The sequence below is a fragment of the Hippocampus comes genome, unplaced genomic scaffold (genome assembly GCF_001891065.2).
Source record: "Hippocampus comes isolate QL1 unplaced genomic scaffold, H_comes_QL1_v1.1 scaffold9, whole genome shotgun sequence".
In the NCBI taxonomy this organism is placed as follows: Eukaryota; Metazoa; Chordata; class Actinopteri; order Syngnathiformes; family Syngnathidae; genus Hippocampus; species Hippocampus comes.
The window spans coordinates 3,346,248-3,367,327 of NW_017805275.1; the positions used below are offsets into that span (position 1 = coordinate 3,346,248).

General features: G+C 43.5%; 1 protein-coding gene across 2 annotated transcripts in view; it reads right to left on the reverse strand.

The window, feature by feature from the left end:
* Positions 1-6: 6 nt before the first annotated feature.
* The window catches only part of nexmifb (neurite extension and migration factor b), an 86,889-nt gene continuing 65,815 nt past the window's right edge, over positions 7-21,080 (reverse strand). Inside the window, exons 2-4 of one of the 2 annotated variants that reach the window (XM_019869698.1) lie at positions 12,110-12,237; positions 1,830-6,033; positions 7-1,293 (exon numbers count right to left, since the gene is read on the reverse strand). In XM_019869698.1, coding sequence (XP_019725257.1) covers positions 1,122-1,293; positions 1,830-6,033; positions 12,110-12,188 — 4,455 coding nt within the window. In that variant the 5' untranslated portion in view covers positions 12,189-12,237 and the 3' untranslated portion in view covers positions 7-1,121. Of the gene's footprint in view, positions 6,034-12,109; positions 12,238-21,080 lie in introns of both variants that reach the window. The other variant, XM_019869699.1, reaches the window with a different exon arrangement.

Below are 21,080 nucleotides of genomic sequence, written 5' to 3' on the forward strand. Positions count from 1 at the left end.
ATATTAATTATGCACGAATATGGTATTGATTTTCTGCCAAATTATGGACCATAAACTGTGATGACAACTTAAGACAACCATGAAAAAAACAATGCCTTCCCATGGAAAAAGTAGGCAAAAATAATCATAAAGTGGATGCGCCTACGGCGAAAAATAATACATTAATTTCTAAACATAACTCCACAAGAATGTGAAGAAAAGGATATTGAAATGAACATTATAGATTTTATTAAAAGCAAGCTTTTCGCATGGAATTAATTAAAAGACATGCTTCCTTTCCTTTACGAGATTGCATTTGTACTCAAAACTGCTTTGACATTCACATGAAATTGAACTGCAAAGGATGCCACGACTGACGACCATTTGGAACGTGCATCCGAATCTCTGTTTTAAATTGCCTTGAAACTTCAGTCCAAAAGAGCTATTCAGTGAGGCTCAGCCCCAGCTGACAAATAATTTCCTTGCTTAGCCTCAAACATCCTAACTACATTCTCCTTGGTCCGCAGAAAGCTTGCTTGAATGCATCTTGCTCTCATCCTGTTCCTCTTCAGTAGCCTTCAGAGTAGAGTTCCCCTTTTTTCTCTCTTCTTGTTGCTTTTCATTGCCGGGCGATGTTGAGGTAAATTGAATTTGGCAAACAAAGTGAGGGGAGGGGAGGGGGCGATAACAAGAGTGTTTCTGATTTGGTTTAGTGAGTGGTGATGTACCACTGCCAGCTGTTGGTGCCTTTCATCAGACAAGAGAGAGAGAGAGAGAGAGAGAGAGAGAGAGAGAGAGAGAGAGAGAGAGAGAGAGTCCCAAACAAAGAATTCCTGTTGTGGTAAGTCTCTGTGAGGAGAGCCAATATTCCAGGAGATAGAAAATAGGAACAGCCAATATTCACACATATATAAGAGGTCATTTACACAGCATTGTTACTTTTGGCACATTGATTTTAAGGTATAATTTTCTCTTTTTTTTTTGTTGTTGTTGTTGCAAATATTGCATGTCCCTGTACATCAACAATGACAAAAATACTCTGAGGGTGAAGCTTTTATGACTTTGCAAGGCGTAAAAATGTAAATGTAGATAACCAGTTCCTCTACACTCCTGAAGAAAAAGAAGTGCTTGACAAAAGAAAATCATTCCGGCCTCGAGGAGAAAAAAGGCATCTGATATGTCATCAATACAAAACGGTCCCATCTTGTGTTTTCAAGATGCCTTGGGATTAAATGGGGCTGATTAAATGTAGGTTTTCCTCTTGAAATGGGCCAGGCAGTGTATGAAGGACGGCAACAACAGGACATCCACATTCTGCATACAAAAACAGATGAGGAGGAGGGGTGCGTAGATGTCACTCAATGCATTTGTGTATATAGCTACATCTTTAGGGGGGAAAGGTATAAATACATACTTCGGGGGAGCATGTTTTGCTGAGAAAATACAAAAAGAAAGCTCCTCAAAAAGCTTACGGAACATTTTTCGAGGGTTATTCTCTTTTTTTTCCAGACAAAAACAAGAAAGAAAGAAAAAAAAAACTCAAAATGACTTTAAGAAGAACAAACGAAGCAGAAACAACAAAAGCGAGGAAAATGCAGCCATGGTCGTTTAAATCTCAATCAAGCTTGACACAATCACTCAATAGGTAGTTTGCAACGTACAAGAAGTTTTTCATGCAGATAGTAATTTCCTTTTCGGGGATTAAAGGAAGTGAGAGAAATCAAGGGGGAACTTAGTTCTCATGCAGCTCTGGCATAGCGTCAGTGTAGGTATGCTTGTGAGGGAGGGCTCAGGTATCGTGGGGGAAAGAGAAAAAGGGGGTGCAACAGCAGCTGATAACAAAATATTACCTCAGTTTCTCAAAAGAGGTCATCAGTGCAATGTCCTTATTTGGGTCTCTCTCAGCTCGCTTGCCCTTCAGCGTGTCAATGCGAGGAAACTTTGCACTGGTCTTGTGACGGTACAGCTTTTTGTGCGCAGGCCCCGGGTTAATAAAGTTGGGTTTGTCAAACATGTCACAGCCCAGAGCGAGTTGAGGGAATAAGGGATGAGTGGGGTTGAATTTGGCCTGGTTTTTCCCTCCTTTCCCCCCTGCCTTCCTGCCTCTCCCAGCCCCTGTTAGCATGGCACCCTTTTTCTTCAGATCAGACTCGGTGCCTGCCAAGATTTTAAGGGTCTTTAGGTTGAGGCTGTTAGCCTCGCAGGGCGCATCGGCCTCAGACATCGGATTCCACAGCGGCTCAATGGAGGCCATCATGAATTTCTGTACCTCAGCCATACCAGAGACAATGTTGGACAGGATATTGGAGGGCTCCTCAAACTCTCTCTGGTCGTCTCCGACGAGACTGTTGCTCTCTGACCAGCCTGGGCCAGACCAGTCCCCGCTGCTTGTGCTGTCCGTCAGGCCTGCGCGGCACCCATCTGCCTGGTTCTTGGCTGCCTTACCCTCTAACATGGCCTTAATCTTTTTGGTTGAACGGGAATTCTGTTTGGGGGTCTTGACCTTTTCTGACTTGGGTGTTCTGGGAGCCCGTACTTTCTTCGGGCTCTGTCCTGCAGTTGCCTGTTTGTAATTGCCTTTCCTCTTTGACTTAATGCTTTTGGCCCCTGCCATTTCATCAGTCTGTTCATTAAATTCTGTAGCGTCCAGTTCCCCCTTTTTATCTAAGCATAATACATCCTGGTTATTAAAGTTATGTAGTGGAAACTGACCGTCCTCCACTGCGTAGGCATTTCCCGTGTGCTCCTGTTGCTGCATTAAGTCACAGTTCCACTTGAGGTCCCTGTTGCGCTCCGTAGACATATCATTTACATCCTGATATTTTCCAACATTCCCTGGTGTCTTCACCTCACGTCCCGCAACCTGTGGGGAGAGGTTGGGCGTCTCAGGCGGGGAAAGCTCTGACAACGACGAGTGTCTAAATTTGTCAGGGGTGAAGTTGGAGATGTCCAGCAGGTCTGAGGATTCCCTGAGTGGCGTGAGGGCATCCATACTCTGCTGAATCACCATTTTAGGACTGCAGTGAGCTAAGAAACTGTCTCGGCCCTCCTCCTCACCCTCTCGCTCACAAGATTTGAGGCTTAATGAACTGTAATTGCTCGAGGAGGCTGATAAGGAACCCACTGAGTCGTAGCTGATGAGTCTTCCGTTGTCAGTGCACAGAGACCCTCTCTGGTATTGCACCTGGCCCTCTACACAGGTTGACTGACACACCTGCAGATCTGCCCCAGGCTGTAGTCCGGGCTCCGTCAAGTAGTTCTTCTCGTAAAGTATCCGGTCACCCTCAGGGCTCACTTGGTTGTAGTTAGAAATGGGCAGGCTTTCACTTGCGGGTACAGCAGGTGGAAAGCTGTTGGGTAAGATTGGGGTCTCAGGGGTATCAGGTCCGAAGTTCTGGTTATGATTCGGGCAGAGCTGTGGATGCCACATTTGGGGGAAACTGGGGCAATTCTGGGGAGACTGTTGGAGCTCTGATTCTGAAGGAGGGGAGAGTACACAGCTTTGAGCAAGTTGAAGGGAGCAAAATTGCTTCTCCTCTCGGGAAAGGCCCACAGGATACTGTTGCCTGGAGGGCTGTTGTGGGAAATAGGAGATAGACGTCCCTCCAGAGGAGTCTGTAGCATCTAGCAAGGTCTGCAGGTAGCCCCCCGGGATGACAGGAACCCCGGTTTCCACCTCCTCTGTGGGTGATGCTTTGCTAGGAGAACAGGAGGATGAAACAAACGGGAACTTCACCTTATCTGTGTCAGTTGTGATTGTATTGTCAGAGAAATTTGCTTTGGCTGTGGTTGAGCTCATGCTTCCATCTTTTGCACCAGCAGCAAGGTCCGTGGTGTTTGCTGCAGTGGCATCCGTTACATTTGTCACGCTCTTCCTATCCTCTCCTTCTGCCTCCTTCATTTTCAGGCTTCTCAGCCTCGCTTCACTTTTAAATTTTCTTATCCTGACTATTTTATTTCTTCCCAATCTCCTCTCCTCTCTCTCCTCCCTCTCCTGCGAGCGACTCTTGATTATAATTGTGTCAGGGATGGAGTCTAAGTCCAATGTGACTGGGATGTCCGGAGCTGCTGTTATCTCCCCCGCCATGAGAATGCCCTCCTCTTTAGTGACACCCGAATGGGCCTGATCAGAGGGCAGAGAACCATGCACGACGACTGATTGCTCCACAGCGTGAATCCTCTGAACCTTTAATCTGTTTGCGATTTTGTATTTTCTTTTAGGATGACCAGAATTAAAAGGGCGATGGTGCCGTCCGTTAAGATGAACACCACGTTGTTGTCTATCTCTGGCGACCAGCTTAAGCTGCTCCTGTCTGTCTCTTTGCTTTGCCTGCCAGTAATCCTTCAGTGGAGCCAGTGTCTCATATTTGCTTACTGTGTTGGCGTTTAAGCTCACAGTGCCATCCGCAAGGTTTACTTTGCCCAGTTTCACCGACATGAGTCTTTCTCCTTTAAACCTGTTGATGATGATGTACTTGATGACCACGGGTGGCTCTTTACGACATGATTTCCGCCGTTTTTTGGGACACCAGTCTACATCCTCCTCTTCTTTCTGACCGGGTGGGGGTTTCTCCTTCTTCTCTGCATTCTTCTCACTCTCAAGCGAGTCAACATCATACAAGTAATCATCACTGTATCGAACCTTTCTTTTAGAACGCAATCCATAGTTAAGTGGATTTGAGGGACTGAGGAATCTTTTGGAGTGAGCCTTCTTCGAGTTGCCCTCCTGCACAGTGTCTGAGGAGGATCCAGTGCAGGAACTGTCATCGCTAAATTCCCCCGATTCCTCTGTGGAATTAAAGTCTATTACATAGTTCACTTTAGGAGTTGACATGGGTGAGCCTTGGGAGCCGTCAAGAGGGCTCTGGCCACTGCAGTCCCCTGGGTTTTCCTCCTGCTCTGGTTGAAGGATGAGCTCATCGGTTTTGGGCTGAAGCTCATCAACACTCCTCCTCAAGACTCCTACTCCTTCTTCTTTCTTGGCACAGTTGGCCAGGACACTAGGGAAAAAATTAAACTGTGTCTCTTCCTGGAGCACATTTGTTTTTTCCCTCATGTTGTCCTGAAATGACTCATAACGAATCTTGAGTGAACAAACATCACTACTTAAGGTAGAGTCGTCATCCTCATCATCAAATAAATTGTCAACATCTTCCTCAGAGAAGAGGTTGACGGACAGCTCGTTCTTGGAGCATAGATCCAGCAGCTCCATCTTGCTCTCGCTGATGAACGACTCAAAGTATCCCCAGTCCTGGCTGGCATTAGCCAATAGTACCTCCTCTCCACTGACTTTGTCCAGTAACAGTCCTTCATACAAGTTCTTTGTTGTTGCATCATCCTGGGGGTCGTCACAGTCATTTGTAATTTTGTTTTCTTCCGCTCTCTTGCCTTCATCAGAGGCTTTCGGCAGTGGAAAATTAAGTAGCTGGTCAGAGAGGAGCTGCTCTCCGTAGTGACTCACTGCCTCCCCCGCATGGCTCAGGCACTGGATGCTGATGTTGTTGATGTCTGAGAAATCCTCACGGTTCACGTCCCCTATCCGTACACTTAGTCCGGTTTCTGAATTAGGGCTCGTGCTAGGCTCAAGTGGTGGGTTCTGTTCGGTGTTGGCGTCGCAGGTCTCAATAAAGCAACCGAGGCAGGTGCGGCTCGGCTGAAGGAGACACTCCTCTGTCAGAGTAGATACGTTGTCAGGCTCCATCATTGTCAGTGCTAGAGAGGTGGCAGCAGGCAACCGAATGCTCTTCTGGGTATCTCTCATTGGGCCCCAGGAGCTTACAGGTGGGTTAGGAAGTGATGCGGCACTCGGGGTGTGTTGAAAGTGAGGGACTAGGGTTGGAACCTCATGCGAGGGAGGGCATGGAACTGTTGTCAGACCAAGAGAGAGGTCAGAGCCAAGTGGGAGGGGGAAGGAGAGAGTTGGTGACGAAAGTGTGGGTCTCTGGTGCGCTGGGCAGAGCCGCTGTGATGACTCCACTGCAGGAGGAGCTGGGGGTGGGAGAGCAGCATCAACAAGTCTGCTTAGACTCAGGTCACCACTCGGCTCACATACCCCTGCCGGGAAACAGAAAAAATAGTTTAGTCCTATGAACATTTATGCCAAAGTAAAAACACAGCATTTCATGTTTTTGTTCTGTGGCCTTGAAATATTATTAACTGACCACCTGAGTGGGGAATTTTATCCAGCAAGGACTGCACTGATTCACTATGTGGCTATTCTAGATTCGATTCCAGGTACAGCACTAACAACTTTAATGAGTCATAACAGTTCCATAATCACTTGCATGTTCAGTGGTAAAAGGTGTGGAAGGGGAAAAACAACTCTAATAGAATACAAATATGAAGAGTACAGTGCAACAATGATTCACTTGCCCCAGAAAACAAGCATGATGGCATAAATGAAAACAAGAAAGCTACACAACTACAACCTATACTATACTGCTGGGTTACCCAAAATTGAAATATTTTAGTCACTGAAAGTCATTTAAGGAATACAACTGCAACCGTTTTGAAATCCTGGCAAAATAAAGAAGACTGTATTAGTGTTTGTGTGTGGGTGGAATGCTTTATAGGGTTTCTTTGTGGCTGGACTTGCAATGTATTCTTACGTCTATCCAAACAATTTCTACAACACTTGTCTTCAATCGGGTCAGGGGGGAAGAAGAACTTATCCCAGTTGACTTTTAGCGAGAGGTGGAGTACATTTATAATGTGAATGAATAAACTGTATATAATGTGACCAATTACATAAATAAACATGACATTTGACCTCTGCGTTTCATCCATCACAGCAGTGAACACAGCAAAGAGCTACTCAAGTGCCCAGGGTCCAGTGTGGTGTAGCGGTGTACAGTGTATAAAGCAGCTCAAAGACACACCAACATTACACAGGGGCTCGTTACAAAATTCATTGTTTTATTTTTTGGGTGGTCTTCAGAAGGCTGATTGGGACATTGTCTTAATCAGTGGAAGAATGATGAGGAACAATCAAAATTCACAAAAGCAGGCTTGTAGCAGCAGGCAGATAAATGTGTTTGCGCTGCATAATTAGATCACAGCAGTGGAGGCAGGTACGTACACTTGGGATATGGCAAGCCCATATGGTGGAACTCGTCGAAGTAATATCAACCACACCTGCCTCTGTATGCAATCACTAGGCTGCGACATCACCCTTATTTCTTTTGGAAAATATACAATTAAAAAAGAAAAACGAATTCATTCACCGAGGTTAACCAGCAATGTCACCCATCTTTGGATAGATGCACCAAATCATTATTGATGTAATGGTAAATGCTTCAGGGAAGACTGCTTAACAAACAATATTCACCATGGGTGAGTTGATATTGAGCAGATCTTTGAATATGCATATGATCTGGGAGTGATTCAGCGAGGTAATGAAATTTGCAAGAGCGAGTCTCATGGGCTTCTATCCTGCAGAAATATTGCAACATGACCGCTAGTCATGAAGAGCATACATGTGCTGTGTGCTCTATCATTTAACGATGGCAATCCCCAGGGAAATATGCATCTTCTTGCTTCCTCTCATTGTCAGAAAACTGCAATTAGAGCGACTTGTCGGCTTGTAAGAGCATCACATCGGTTTCTATACTTGCCCCCATTTCTCGATAAAATGTTCGCAGAACTGGCCTCACTGACTATACTGACACATTTCTCTTTTGCTAGCTAGCTGGTGGGACGTATGTTGGACGAGCTTCCCTTGATCCCCGACTGTCCTGTTACAACCTAAATTCTGTTTTGTATTTATTTATTCCCTAATTATGTATTCTCCTCATTTCGTGGCATTTCTCTATGCAGCACTGTTAGATTTTCTGTCCAATCAAATTCCAGCCTCTATATGCTAATCTGCCCAGGACCTTCAGAGACGCGGTGAAGGCTGATGCAACTTTAATTATATTAACAATTGTACTGTTCCTCATTAGGCGAAGTCAAGTCAAAAATTTTCTTTACAATAGTGTGTTCGATGTACCATCACAAGTCTAAACGCGGCATTCTGATTAATATTGTGTTTGTGGAATATGTGTATAATACAGCGTCTAAGGGCTGAATTTACGAGCGCCACATGACCAAACCCAGAAAACAGGTGAGCTGTGATGGTCGTTAGTTAGGTGCCGTGATGTCATTTTTAGTCAACAGCAAGTGGCAAAATGGCCACCCCATTAGATAGATAACAACGGGATGGAGTGTGAGAGAGAGAGAGAGACAGAGAGAGAGAGAGAGAGAGAGAGAGAGAGAGAGAGAGAGAGAGAGAGAGAGAGAGGGAGAGAGAGAGCGAGAGAGAGAGAAATCTGTACTTGTGAGTGTGTGTGTGTGTGTGTGTGTGTGTGTGTGTGTGTGTGTGTGTGTGTGTGTGTGAGACGTGTGTGTGTGAGCGTGTGCGTGTTTTTGGTATTTTTGATTTGCCCCTTCAGCTGAAAAAGTTGAGCTGTTCTTTGCAAGTGCATTTCAATGCCTTTTGACATGTGCACCTGAACCACGGTTGAGCCTCCCCAAGGCCGCCGGGCTCAACACAAAAGCGCAGAGCCGCACGTCTTCGAGGGAGTCGTGACAATGGAGTCGAATAATGTCTCATCCTGCACAAACACGCGTGAGCTTTGAGTTGCAGGCGCTCCCCAAACAGCCCGGCTTAGAGAAGGGGGGGAGGAGAGAGAGAGAGAGAGAGAGAGAGAGAGAGAGAGAGAGAAACCTGCACCCTTTAACATATGTACAATATTTGTTTGGTAAAGGAGTATAAAATAAAGAGAGTGGAAGTGTGTGTGTGTGTGTGTGTGTGTGTGTGTGTGTGTGTGTGAGGGACACGTGTGTGTATGTGCGTATTGGCTTCGGGGGTATAGTGTTATCGAGGGGCCATCTGTCTCCAGCTGGACCATTAGCTCTTCAGCTGTTCAGAATGTGCCACAGATCAGTCAGACAGGTCCACAAACACACACACACACACACACACACACACACACACACACACACACACACACACACACACACACCACAACAAACACACAAAAAAAAAAACACACGCACACACACACACACACACACACACACACACACACACACACACACAGTCTTTCAGCAATGACTTTAGATGACAAATCACGTTTGACATGAAAGGTCAAATGGGGCTCGGAAGCCACACAAACACTTACACGGGCTACAACATAATGCTGCTTCTTCATGTAAGATGGCAGATGTGAACAAGACACGCACTTCTGATACAGCTGCCCCAATTCAGTCTGTGTCTCACAGTACAAGAACCTCATATATGGAGCAGGTCCTATTGTAGGACAAGTTGTGTTTGAATAGAAACGCAGGCTGGATGTGAAACAGCTCATGCAATTTGGCACTGACACTCGCACTGACCATATGGACCGACATCGACTGCTGGCAAGCGGCGGCGAACGGTCGGGATTCTCAGCCCCGCCGTGCCTGACTACGCTAGACAGCTTAACCCTCCGCCAAGATAGACGAGACCTGACTAGCCTGGGCTCATCTTTCAGCAGATGACATTTGGTGCTTCATCCACCTGAGGAAAGCTGGGGCTGCCCTGTGCCATGATGAGGCTGTGTGTGGAATGAGTCCTTGCCAAAAGCAGAACCACGGAGAGAGACAAATAGGCAAGTGTAACTCCATTTATGAGTTTGTCACATGACACATAGCCACGCATGATACCAGCTTCGCTTATGTCCACAATCTATCAGGAACGATTGTCACAAAGTCCAATATGTACATTTCGATATGTTTTCAAAAAAGTGGATATGAGGCTTGGTAAAGCACTTTGGACAATATACGATGTAGATGAAGCGCGATATAAGTGCACTCCGTTTACCATGACAATTAAAATAGATCTTGGACATTTGGACATTTTTTGGACTAATATGACATGTTTTTCGGCAAAAGTACAATTAACAAACAATCTGAATGGATTCCGTGGTTAAATGTTTAACGAATAAGCAAACACAGATTTGCCCTCGGAGTCTAGGCTCCACTAATAATAGTCTGTTTTCACCCCCCCAAAGGGCATTTTTAATGACATTTTACTTTGACTGGAAAGTAGTCCACAATTACTCCATTTTGTCTCAATTCTGTCAAAATGCAATGAATTAACAAACAACGTTGCACAATTTTCTTAATTAATTCAGATACGAATCCATCCATCCCTAGTTATAATAAATATGATAATTTAATTATTGACAGAATTTACTGCCATACCATAGGTCCAATGCATTAAATACATGCTTTAAAAGTGATATAATGGTCAAACATGCAGGAGTAACAGACTACTTACTATTGCTTCATTAAACATTAGACAGGAAGTTAAACACAGACAAACAAATGAGGCACTGCAGCGAGCTCAACTTCCTTGGTGAAAGTGAATCGCTTCGATATCAGATTACTGTAGAGGAGTGCAAATGAAAATAGCTGATTTGACTTTTCCAACTGACATTTTTTTTATTTTTTATTTTTTATAGTTCCGCTCCATGTGAGCCATCTTTATCGCTTCTCCCTCTCCATGCTGGCTTTCTCGCTGTTCTACTCGGTATCTGCTTCCTTTGCAACTCCCTCGCGCCTTATCCTTGTTATACGGAGGCCCTTACATTCACAAAATGCTGATGTAGCTGTTCCCTCAGCTCAGCCACCTGGGGCGTTCACTCATCCAGCTGGTAGGCCAACTACAGAAGCTGATTGCTACCTATTGCTCCATCTTCACTAGAAGATATATCCTGTGTGAATGGTGGGGAGAAATCAATGCAGCTGGTACAGGATGTTCATAATAAGCGGTGAGTAAGTGCAGCATGATTCATGGCGGTCCTTCTCCCAAAGCCTGTCTTCCTTCCTGCCTCTTTTCCAGCATTGTATCCGAAGGAATTGCCTTTCATCTATGAGACGACATAATTCGGGACCACCACACCATGGATCCATCGAAGACTCCCTGCTTCTGGTTCTACTGTCACATGTAATGGGGGTCTCATATTTTCTATAAGGCTTGTTCGCTTTAGGTCGCGGCTAAGATTGAGTCTATCTCAGCTGACTTGACAGCTGACAAACTTCACACAGGAATTCATCGCCCACCAGGTTGCTTGTGCACCCCCCGCCCCATTTAACCTTTATTTGATTTTAACAGAGTAACTATTTTTGCATTAAGAAATGCTTGCCTTGTATTGTCTAGCACTCAAAATATTAAGAAACAAATGATGGGATTTTGTTTGCATGATGAGAAGGTAATCTGCAACAACCTATTAGGCCCAGAAAGTAAATTTGAAGTGTGTGTGTGTGTGTGTGTGTGTGTGTGTGTGTTGGCTACAAATTCCACTTTGTTGACCACTTAAGTGTATTTGCTATCGCTGGTCATAAGGGCTGCACGATACTGGGAAAACATAATATGGGTGTTGAATATTGTGATAATGATTTAATACGTACCCGAAAGAAATTGTGTTTTAACCATCCATCCATCCATCCATTATCTGATCCGCTTTATCCTTAAGAGGGTTACAGGTGTGTTGAAGACTATCCCAGCTGTCTTCGGAAAGTAGGTGGGGCACACACTGAACTGGTTGCCAGCCAATCGCAGGGCGCACATAGACAAAAAACCATCCGCCCTTACGCTCACATCCAGGGAAAATTTAGAGTGTTCCATTAACCTATGGTTTTAGATTGTGGGAGGAAGCCGGAGTACCCGCAAAAACCCACGCAGGCCCGGGGAGAACAAGCAAACTCCACACAGGAAGGCTAGGGCCGGATTCAAAGCTACGACCTCTGCACTGTGAGGGCGCCATGCTAACCAGTTGACCACCGTGCCACCCCCTTAATTCAAAAATATTATTACATATATCATATATTATTATTGTTATGAAAACAGATTTGTAATACGCACAAAAAAATCATCCAGAAGAGTGTACCTGCATCTCTGATTTAAAAAAAAAAGATTTTTAAAAAATGTGTTGTGCAGTGTTTCCATTCATTCTTATGGGTGAGAAAATAAATTTGGAGGTTAACCAGAAGTGCTTTGTCACTGTAACTGGTAATTGTAGAATTGCTAAAACGACACAATCAAAGGTGGCCTAAGATTTTGGCACAGTACAGTACATTATGTGCAAGGGAAGTAATACAATTTCACCTGTCTCCACTGCAATTGCATTATCTGCCTGGGAAGTCTTCACAACCAGTGTGAGACCGCTGTCCGTTAACACGTCCATCAATAGGGCTCCACGCTGCACGTACTACGCATCATTCTGACTGTCCCACCTGTTGAAGACAACCAGGGAGTGGGAGAGCATGAGAGAGAGCGAGAAGAGAGAGAGAGAGAGAAGGGAAGCCATCATTAAAGGGTGAATGCAGTTGTGTCTAATGCATGATGACATTAAAGCCAGTGTACTAGATTTCATTACAGCAAAGATCCGCGCGAGACTTCGACAAGCACAAAGTTACAGTAATTGAGGGAAAACATGACAGAGACATCAAACAAGCCCTCGGGGTAGCAAACCATCGCTCTTTCTTCTGTGTATCACAGATTCCAGTCTAAGATTAATTTAAACTTTGCCAAGCAAGAAAGTACACAGCCGAGATCACTATGGAAACTGCGCCAATCTTTCCTATTTTAAGCTTCATTTAACATTTATAGCACAGTTGTTAACCTATGCCATCCTCACATAGGCAGCTCTGAGCATATTTGTTTATTGTAATTAGCCGACTGCCTCCCTCCTATGCGCCTTGGCGGCAAGGAAAACCAAGGCAGCTCAAAGAGGGGAGATTAAAGAGATGTGGCTGAGGCGCTGACAGCACACTGTGAACACCGACTCGTTTACTGTTGCGACTTATGGGGAGTGCGGTGGGGGATGACTGAGTGTCTATGTGGCGCAGGAGAGGCAGTGTACTGGCAAGCATGCAGGTCGGAACAAAACAGTTCCTCAAAAAAAAAAAAAAAAAAAGACAACGGTTGAAGTTTGTCAGCCAAGCACATCACACTGAGAAAGGGCTGGATGGCACAAACGACTTGTTTCAGTTCACTACGATGTTTTTACATTTCCTTTGTCAGCGATGTGTAAGCGACATCAGGGCATTGAGGGGGAGGGCTACATGGTCAATGTTTCCTTAATTTCTTGTCAGTCGCTAATTGGAACAGTTTAGTGGGCAGGATTACAATTTGTTTAAATTGACCACTGAGGCAGTTATGTTTGAGCCCTATGAACTCTGCAGAGCAACAAGTGATGTCTCCACATGTAACACAGACTCATTAACACATTTCAAATTCAGCCTCAAAACACATTAGTTTAGACAAGCTTATTCACTCTGACCATAAATCCATTATCTCTATTTTGTTTGATTTTATCTTATTTTATTTGATGTTGTTTTTAACATTGTATTTATGTTTTTAACCGCTTGTTGTAAGGTGTCCTTGAGTGCTTAGAAAGGCGCCCACAAATAAAATGTATTATTATTATTATTATTACAAAGACAGAATGCCAGCAATTCTGTTGATCTGCATAGCTGTGCCTGTTTGATCCTTTTTATTTGATTTCATTTGGGAAGCTTTATAATGAATCACAAATTATTTATGTTGGTCTGTAGCAATGTTATTAGAGTTAATGAAAAGTAACTAATTAAAACTAAAACTGATAAGCAAATGAAATAATGGACGGATGGAAAATTGAAAACATTTTTGTGAACAAAATAAAATGAAAATGAAATTGCTTTGAAAAAAATAAAAACGAACTGAAAATCTTAGGCTTATAAAATATATTAGAATTATAGCAAAGGTGGTCTTCGTTTTCCTCTTTGTCAATATCGTACAAAAGCTTTCAGGTTCATTTTGAATGTATTTATTTCAGCTCTGTATTACTATACATCCATACAGAAAAAGAAAGGTCGAATAGCCATTTGAAAATTGTAGTTTACTTTGTGACCTGCTTTTTTAAAAATCTTGCATTCGAGAAATACTCCATATATTTGAAAAAAAAACATATACAAAAACTAATCAAAGCGAAACTAAAATGCAGTGAATTCCTTGGAAGGTTACTCTACGTTGCACTAGTCTGATGTCACAGTATGTACTGATGTAGATGACGACACACCTGTCACACCTGCACGGTGTGAGACCAAACCTACACTGCACTGTGGTAAACTGTCTGCAGAAACGTGGCTAATGTGGAATATTAATCTGATGTCAGTCTTGAGAGAAATATGATGACGGAGACTCGGGGGCAGGAAATTAACATTTGATGATTTAGCCTCGTGCTTGTTGATAGTCTTTTCTCGCACCCCCACTTCTTCTTTTCTCACCTCCCCTCTGGAGGGATGGAGAAGCAGGATGACAAATGAGCCAGAGGAGGAGGATCTAATAACATGATCTCCTCGCAGTGAGAAAAGGGTGTCTGGGAGATTAAGACAGACGGTCAACAATAAGAGAAAGGGAGTGCACAGCTGACTATAAACAGCTCGTCTCTTTCATCCTATTGCTTCCAGATTTCATGAGCTGCCGACTGACCTGAGAGCAAGGAAACCGGAGAGCTACCTGAAGGGAACTCAGCTTACAATGGCACACTCAGTGGCTCGGTGGGTGACTTCAATTCACAGACATCACATGTGCTCATATGTGCAGCTGGTACACGGACCCTGTCGCCACACCCACACATTGTCTTGTATTTATGCAGCATTTTGGGAGACATTTCATCTTCACTCAGAAAACTATGATTGCGCCAGGTTGCATGGCTAGGATTACCAGAGCGCAGTATGGGAAGTTAAACCCAGATCTGGTTTTCATTTCCCAACCCAGGGGTAAAAGCAGATGGAGTTACTGCATCAGCTACGCAAAACAGCGAGACATAGATGATGAGTTTCACAAAGAAGAGAAACTCCAGCCTATTAAACAAAAGACCCCCATGGAGGACATGCATTATTTTGCATTCCTGCCGCCCCCGGAAAGTGATAATTGTCTGTGGACCAATCCATAGGGTGCAACCCTTTAGGGGTTTACAGTTGGTATTGAAGTGCGAAAAATGCTGTCGGTAGCGAATATGCATGTCTGGTTCATTTTTGGAAAGCAACCTAAAATAAATCAAAGCACCACCCCACCCTCCGATTTAATTTGCTCTTTGTCCATTTTTAAGCTACAGAAGTAACAAAACAATACAGTATTTGGTATAAAAATATATCATGTTTTATCACCAAAACCACAGTAACTTCCTTTTGCCTCAAAAATGATTTGGTCTACCCGATTCCCCCCCCCCCCCCCCCCCCCCCCCCCCCCCCCAACCTCTTCTCACTGAGGTTAGCACAGTCTTCCACTTGGAGTAGTTTGAGTGAGTACTCCTACCCTACTTTAGAGAAGGATATGTGGCAAATTTCTTAGCTTCTACCATTGAATATTATCATTACTGCTGCACTTAACCCTACTGTTTACTTTATGTTGTTAGGTATGAGTGAGCTGACATTTTTTGCTGGCTAGGAAACATGACAGCTAGTTAGATGGTATCAATGTCCTTTTTGAATTGCAATGAGAGAAGGAAATCTTTGGCATGCTAATGTGTTATTATTAAAGCAGTGTGCAACTGACTAGCTAACTGACCGAACGCCCCTTATCATCGAAACTGCCACTTTGCATGACTGACCAAAATGCTGCACTCTCGGATATGCTCCGGTGCCCAAACTGTCAGCACCCCACAACTTCTAACTCTATAATTGTCCCTGCTATAAATGTTTATTTTTTCTAACAATGGAACAAAGCGGACCACTGCAGTGTATACAATTTTCATTAACTGCATTTCTCCCATCTTGGCGTGCGTTTGCACGAGACAAGTTTGTTTGTGTTTAATTAAACTAATGTGGTCTGTTTGATCAAGTGTGAACACTATCATCTAAACCCCCGCGTGACAAACAATAAAGGGACCACGACCTGGTTATGTCAGGACAAACGATACAAGTCTTGAGTGGGTAGCACAGTACGGTTATAGCAGTAAGAATGTCTGCCTCAAAGTCAAAAGGTCCTGGTTACTTGGGCTTCTGTCCACATTCTTAAAGCATTAGTCAGGTTAAATGAACGCTCTAAATTGTGCATAGATGTGACTCTGAGTGTGGATGGTTAGTTGTCTATATGCATACTGCAATTGGCTGAGAACCAGTCCAGGGTGGACACCGCATCTCGGCCAAATTAATTGGGAATCGACTTCAGCTCACCTGTGACCCTAATAAAGAAAAGCCTTATTGAATATTAATTATGTAACACTGGGCAAGTAATCCAAATCCAATCATGATTTTAATTTTCGTTTCTCTTGATCATAAATAACATGATATAATCGAAGAAAAACGATTGATGTGTCGAATGGCGCGGTGTGTGTGTATGCAAGTTCCTATGATGTGAAACTCCCTGAATGCTCCATTTTGCTTGTACAGAAAGCATGTGATGAATGTCATTCTGCAACCTTCTTGTTCTACTCTTATTTGTATTTCCATGCATGCAAGACACCACAATGCCCCTAAGAGGCCATGGTGCACACAGCAGGAATCTTTTCATTTATTGTATTTGCTATTTTCATATATTGTTCGTATTCTTATACTTTGATACACATTTATTTTCTAGATGTTTTTCAAGTCATGAAAAGTTGAGTTTTGATAATTTTGTACTCTGCAAATCCGCCACCCATCCATTTTCTAATCCACGTATCCTCACAAGGGTCACGGGTGTGCTGGGGCCTATCCCATCTGTCTTTGGGCAGTAGGCGGGTTTTACCCTGAATTGGTTGCCAGCCAATCGCAAGGCACACATAAACGAACAACCATTCACGCTCACATTCATACCTAGGAAAGATTTAGAGTGTCCCATTAACCTGCCATGCATGTTTTTGGAATGTGGGAGGAAACGGGAGTACCCGGAGAAAACCCACGCAGGCACGGGGAGAACATGAAAACCCCACACAGGAAGGCCGGAGCTGGAATTGAACCCTGCACCTTTGCACTGTGAGGTCGACGTGCTAACCAGTCGACCACTGCGCCGTCCAAGTCTACATTATCATTATTTTTTCCCCATAATCCCTCAGCCTCAAACTACGGTGTGGTAAATAATCTGTAGTTGTTATTGGGTATTGAGTCGGCATTTGACAGCTGCTTGTCTAGAGATACCAATATGAGGTCCATAGTGCTCTAAGTCTATTTTTAAAAAAACAACTTCAATCAATTATAGGGAAGGGATGGCCAAAATTTGTCAGATTCTTCAAAAGAAATAAAGTACTGGCGGGCCGAATAACAACAACAAAAGGCAACAGACGACAATTCAAGTAGATGACTGCCAAATACTTTCTTTGGTAACGAAAAATATTTTCACCATTTCAATGAATCATGATTTTTAATGGATCGAGTGTTCGTGAATGCAAATTAAACAAGGGCCACGTGCGATGTAAAATCGTTCCACTTTGGTTGGGACAAGAGACCCAAAAACAAATGAACTATGTCACATTTGAGTAGTTTTCCAACTAATTGTTGGGAAACTGGGGGTTTCTCATTCATCACATACACTATAACTGAGCAAGAAGGAGGACTCAAACCTAAGAAGAACCATTTCAACATTTTTGAAATGAAATATAACCTAACATCAAGCAGTGGACTCCGAAAAAGAGAAGTCACACATTGCCTTATTAAAAATTGGATGTGGCCACTGAGCAACGTGTCTCCACAGTGGCGTGGACACCACACACAGCAGGAAGGCTGGTCAGGCAACAGAGTTCCTGCCAGACATCAGAGTGTGAATTGGGGATGTGTCGGGAGTGAGGCCTCTGCATGTCCTTCTGTGTGTTTCTGTGTGTGTGTGCGTGTGTGTGTATGTGTGTGTGTGTGTCTTCATGGCCAGTTGCATGCGCGTTACACAAAGCCCCAAGGCCGAGCATTCAGCAGCAGTATGCGCTGGCACAGGTTGCACAAGCAATCACAAGGAGAGAAAGAGAGAGAAAGGCAAAGGCAGGCATATTGCAACAGTCCACCCCCTACCATTTGGCTCTAATACGGTAGATGTGTTTACTCGCCACATTATTCATGATTTGTCCTGCATGCTTCGCATATCATGTAAGAATTTCCTCCCACTTAGCATCTCCAGCAACTCTATCAAGATGTGACCAGAGGCCAGTTCACTAATCATGATGGACTAACTGTAATAGAAAAGAGCTTTTACACTGGAGCCACGGGGCTCACGAGGGTGAAACGTTTGGGAGAATTCCAGCGCATGGGCTTGTGACAAAGTCATTCTTTAAATTTCATCGCAGGCAGCACCACCACTCCCACTTGGTGTCGGAATCAGAGAATAACTTGGTACATCTATTGGGAGATACTGTCAGTGATCAATCTTGGACGTCATACCTCACATCAATGTAACAGAAGAACGGAAAAAAAACCGCATCATCACAATGGGTTGGCAAAATTAGGCTTTTAATATCAGTAACGATAACAATAGAGGTGACTTGCATCCAAAAACATCGCAAGTCAAGCAAATATATAGTCATACCTCGGTTTTCGACCATAATCCATTCCAGAAGGCTGTTCAAAAACCGATTTGTTTGAAAACCGAAACCACGCTCTTTTAAAAAAAAAATCTTGATTGAACACGTCTGTGCACAATGGAATGCGACACAAGGAAGCATCACTTCCTCGTCTACCCGAGGAAGCGTCACTTCCTTGTGTAAGGAAGGCGAGAGGAGTCAAGTGACGCATTCAACTGCGCTCAGTTTGTTCAAACTCTAAATTTCAGTCGTACAAACGAATTCAGAATGAGCTCTATGCACTCTTTGATAAATGAGGCCCCGGGGTCTTTATTCAAAAAGGAAACAGAAATAGAGCTAAATAGGAGGGGGGGGGGGGGCAAAGCCAAACGGAACAATTAGGGTTGACTTGTCCTCCTTCACTTTTTCAGCGCATGATGTGTTAATGTGCAAGATGGATAACAAGATAAGAACATGTTTACTTGCTTTGTATGGAACCTATCTGCAATGAAATCTAATTCCTGCAAGCCTCTGCCTGGTTCACTGCGTGGCTCTCTGATGGGATCACATTTTTTTCCAATACACGACAAATGGCTAAAGTAGACTTTTAATTGTGGAAAACTGCGAAACATGATCTCACAGTGGAGCTTATATGTACCGCATGTACAAAGGGTCCACTGTGTCCACGGAGGGAATGAGTCAAGGGCTGAAAATGAGTCCCCCACCTGAGGAGCCCTCAAAGCACCACAGGGAACACTGAACCAAATAGCCACCACCAAATTGGCTTCTCGTCCTTTCAGCACAGGTTTACCTTTTCAGGGAAGCTACATTTGCTGTCTGTAGAAAGGTTGCACGACCTGTGACACATGCAACTCGTTGTAAGACTTCTAAACTAGCAGTCATGCTTAACTCATGAACGTAAAAATGCAAAACCCCTCTCATTTAGTGCCAAAACATACGTTTTGGATGTTTTTTAATTGAAAAATATGACAAAGGGATTTTTCGCACCTCCTAAGTCAGTATTGAGCCTGTGGGAATGATTTCAGGATAATGAATCACCACTAGATAGCAAGAGTGGCTTTGATCAGATCTTGGTTGCACACAGTGTGAGTGGGCGTGGGGCGTGGTACGGTGATTGGATTAGTGCCTTTTCTGTTTCTTGAGTGTTGAGAACGACATGGATAAATATCGGCAGCTAACTACAACAGAGCTTTTTCAAAAAAAAAAAAAAGATGACCAAGTCCCATCATCATCTTTGACGAACATGCGCACACATGCACGCAGGCACACAAACACACAGACACACACAAAGTTCAGCGTTCATGAAAACTTCATGCATAGGTCATTCATCAGTGCAGTGTTTATCTTGCAACAAACTGTTATTTTACAATCAATGTCACCTTTTTTATGTTGTTTATGTTGTTATTTAGCAGGTGAGCATTGCTTGGATATTTGAGGTCTCACAAATGCAATCGCATCAACGTGAAAGTTCTGCTTGAAGCGCATCCTTTCACAAAAAGTTGAGTCTCTCAGAATTTGTTCTTGGAAACGAATATTTTCAAGACACTTACCGATGTTCAACTGCTGTTTACTAAAGAATGATAAAGTGTAGAAATGTATTTTTTTTTCCTGATGAAAGAAGCGGGTTAAAGCTTTCTGCTGGTCGGTTCCATGCTTATATAACTAGAAAACTCAATTTTCTGTAGGCCTTCAATTTGGTCAGAATGGTAAAATTGGCTCTCTCAATTTGAGAAAAACGCTGTCAATGAATGAGAAACATGGATCCAGTTGTTTACATTATAGACACAGGTACTTTTAAACATATGTCAAAGCCAAGCACTTTATTCTTGTCATTGGAACAACTTGGACATTTTTGCTCGAAATCATCCCTGTTGATGGAAATGGTAGCGAGAGATTAGACTCGGTTGGGAGATTAGTAGTACTGTACACGTAGTGGGTACATGTGAAGTTGACTTTCCACTGTCAGCTTGCCAGAGAGGCACTGCACGGTTGTAACCTGCTTGCTGAGTGCGAAAGCAGAGCAGAGAACACGTGAAGTTCATGCAAAGCCGCCTCCCTATTTGCTCCTCTCTCACTGTCGCAGTCTTGTTGACATTCACCTAATATTCTAATCGCTGCACTGCGGAGCTCTTGCTTTCAGTCAAGGAACATATCGTTCTCTTTCTGTTGCGCTCTCACAAATAGGAATTGTTCTGTCGAAAGTCAACGGGCCTCGATGCTTCTCAGGCAGTGTGGAAGAAATGCTCTTCAGGGGGCTCTCACAGCAAGCAAATGTAACAGGTCCATCTGTTTTCATCAACACATTCACGTGATGTATGGTGAAAATAGCAATGTCAAAGGTTGCAGCACGCTTGTAATTTTGGTTGAGGATTTTGTTTTTTTTTGCTGTTGGCAGTTAATGCTTGCTACTGGTAGCAGGAGAATTGATTTTTTTTTTTTATATATATTTGTGGAAAGAAGATTAGTCTTGCACAAATTACCTCAGTAAAAGCCCTCATCATCAACTTTGTAGCATTGTAACTTCGGAGCACATTTCATCACAAACAGATTCATATTCAACTCAATTAAAAAAAAAAAAAAGAAACAAAATAAGATATTTCCCGATCA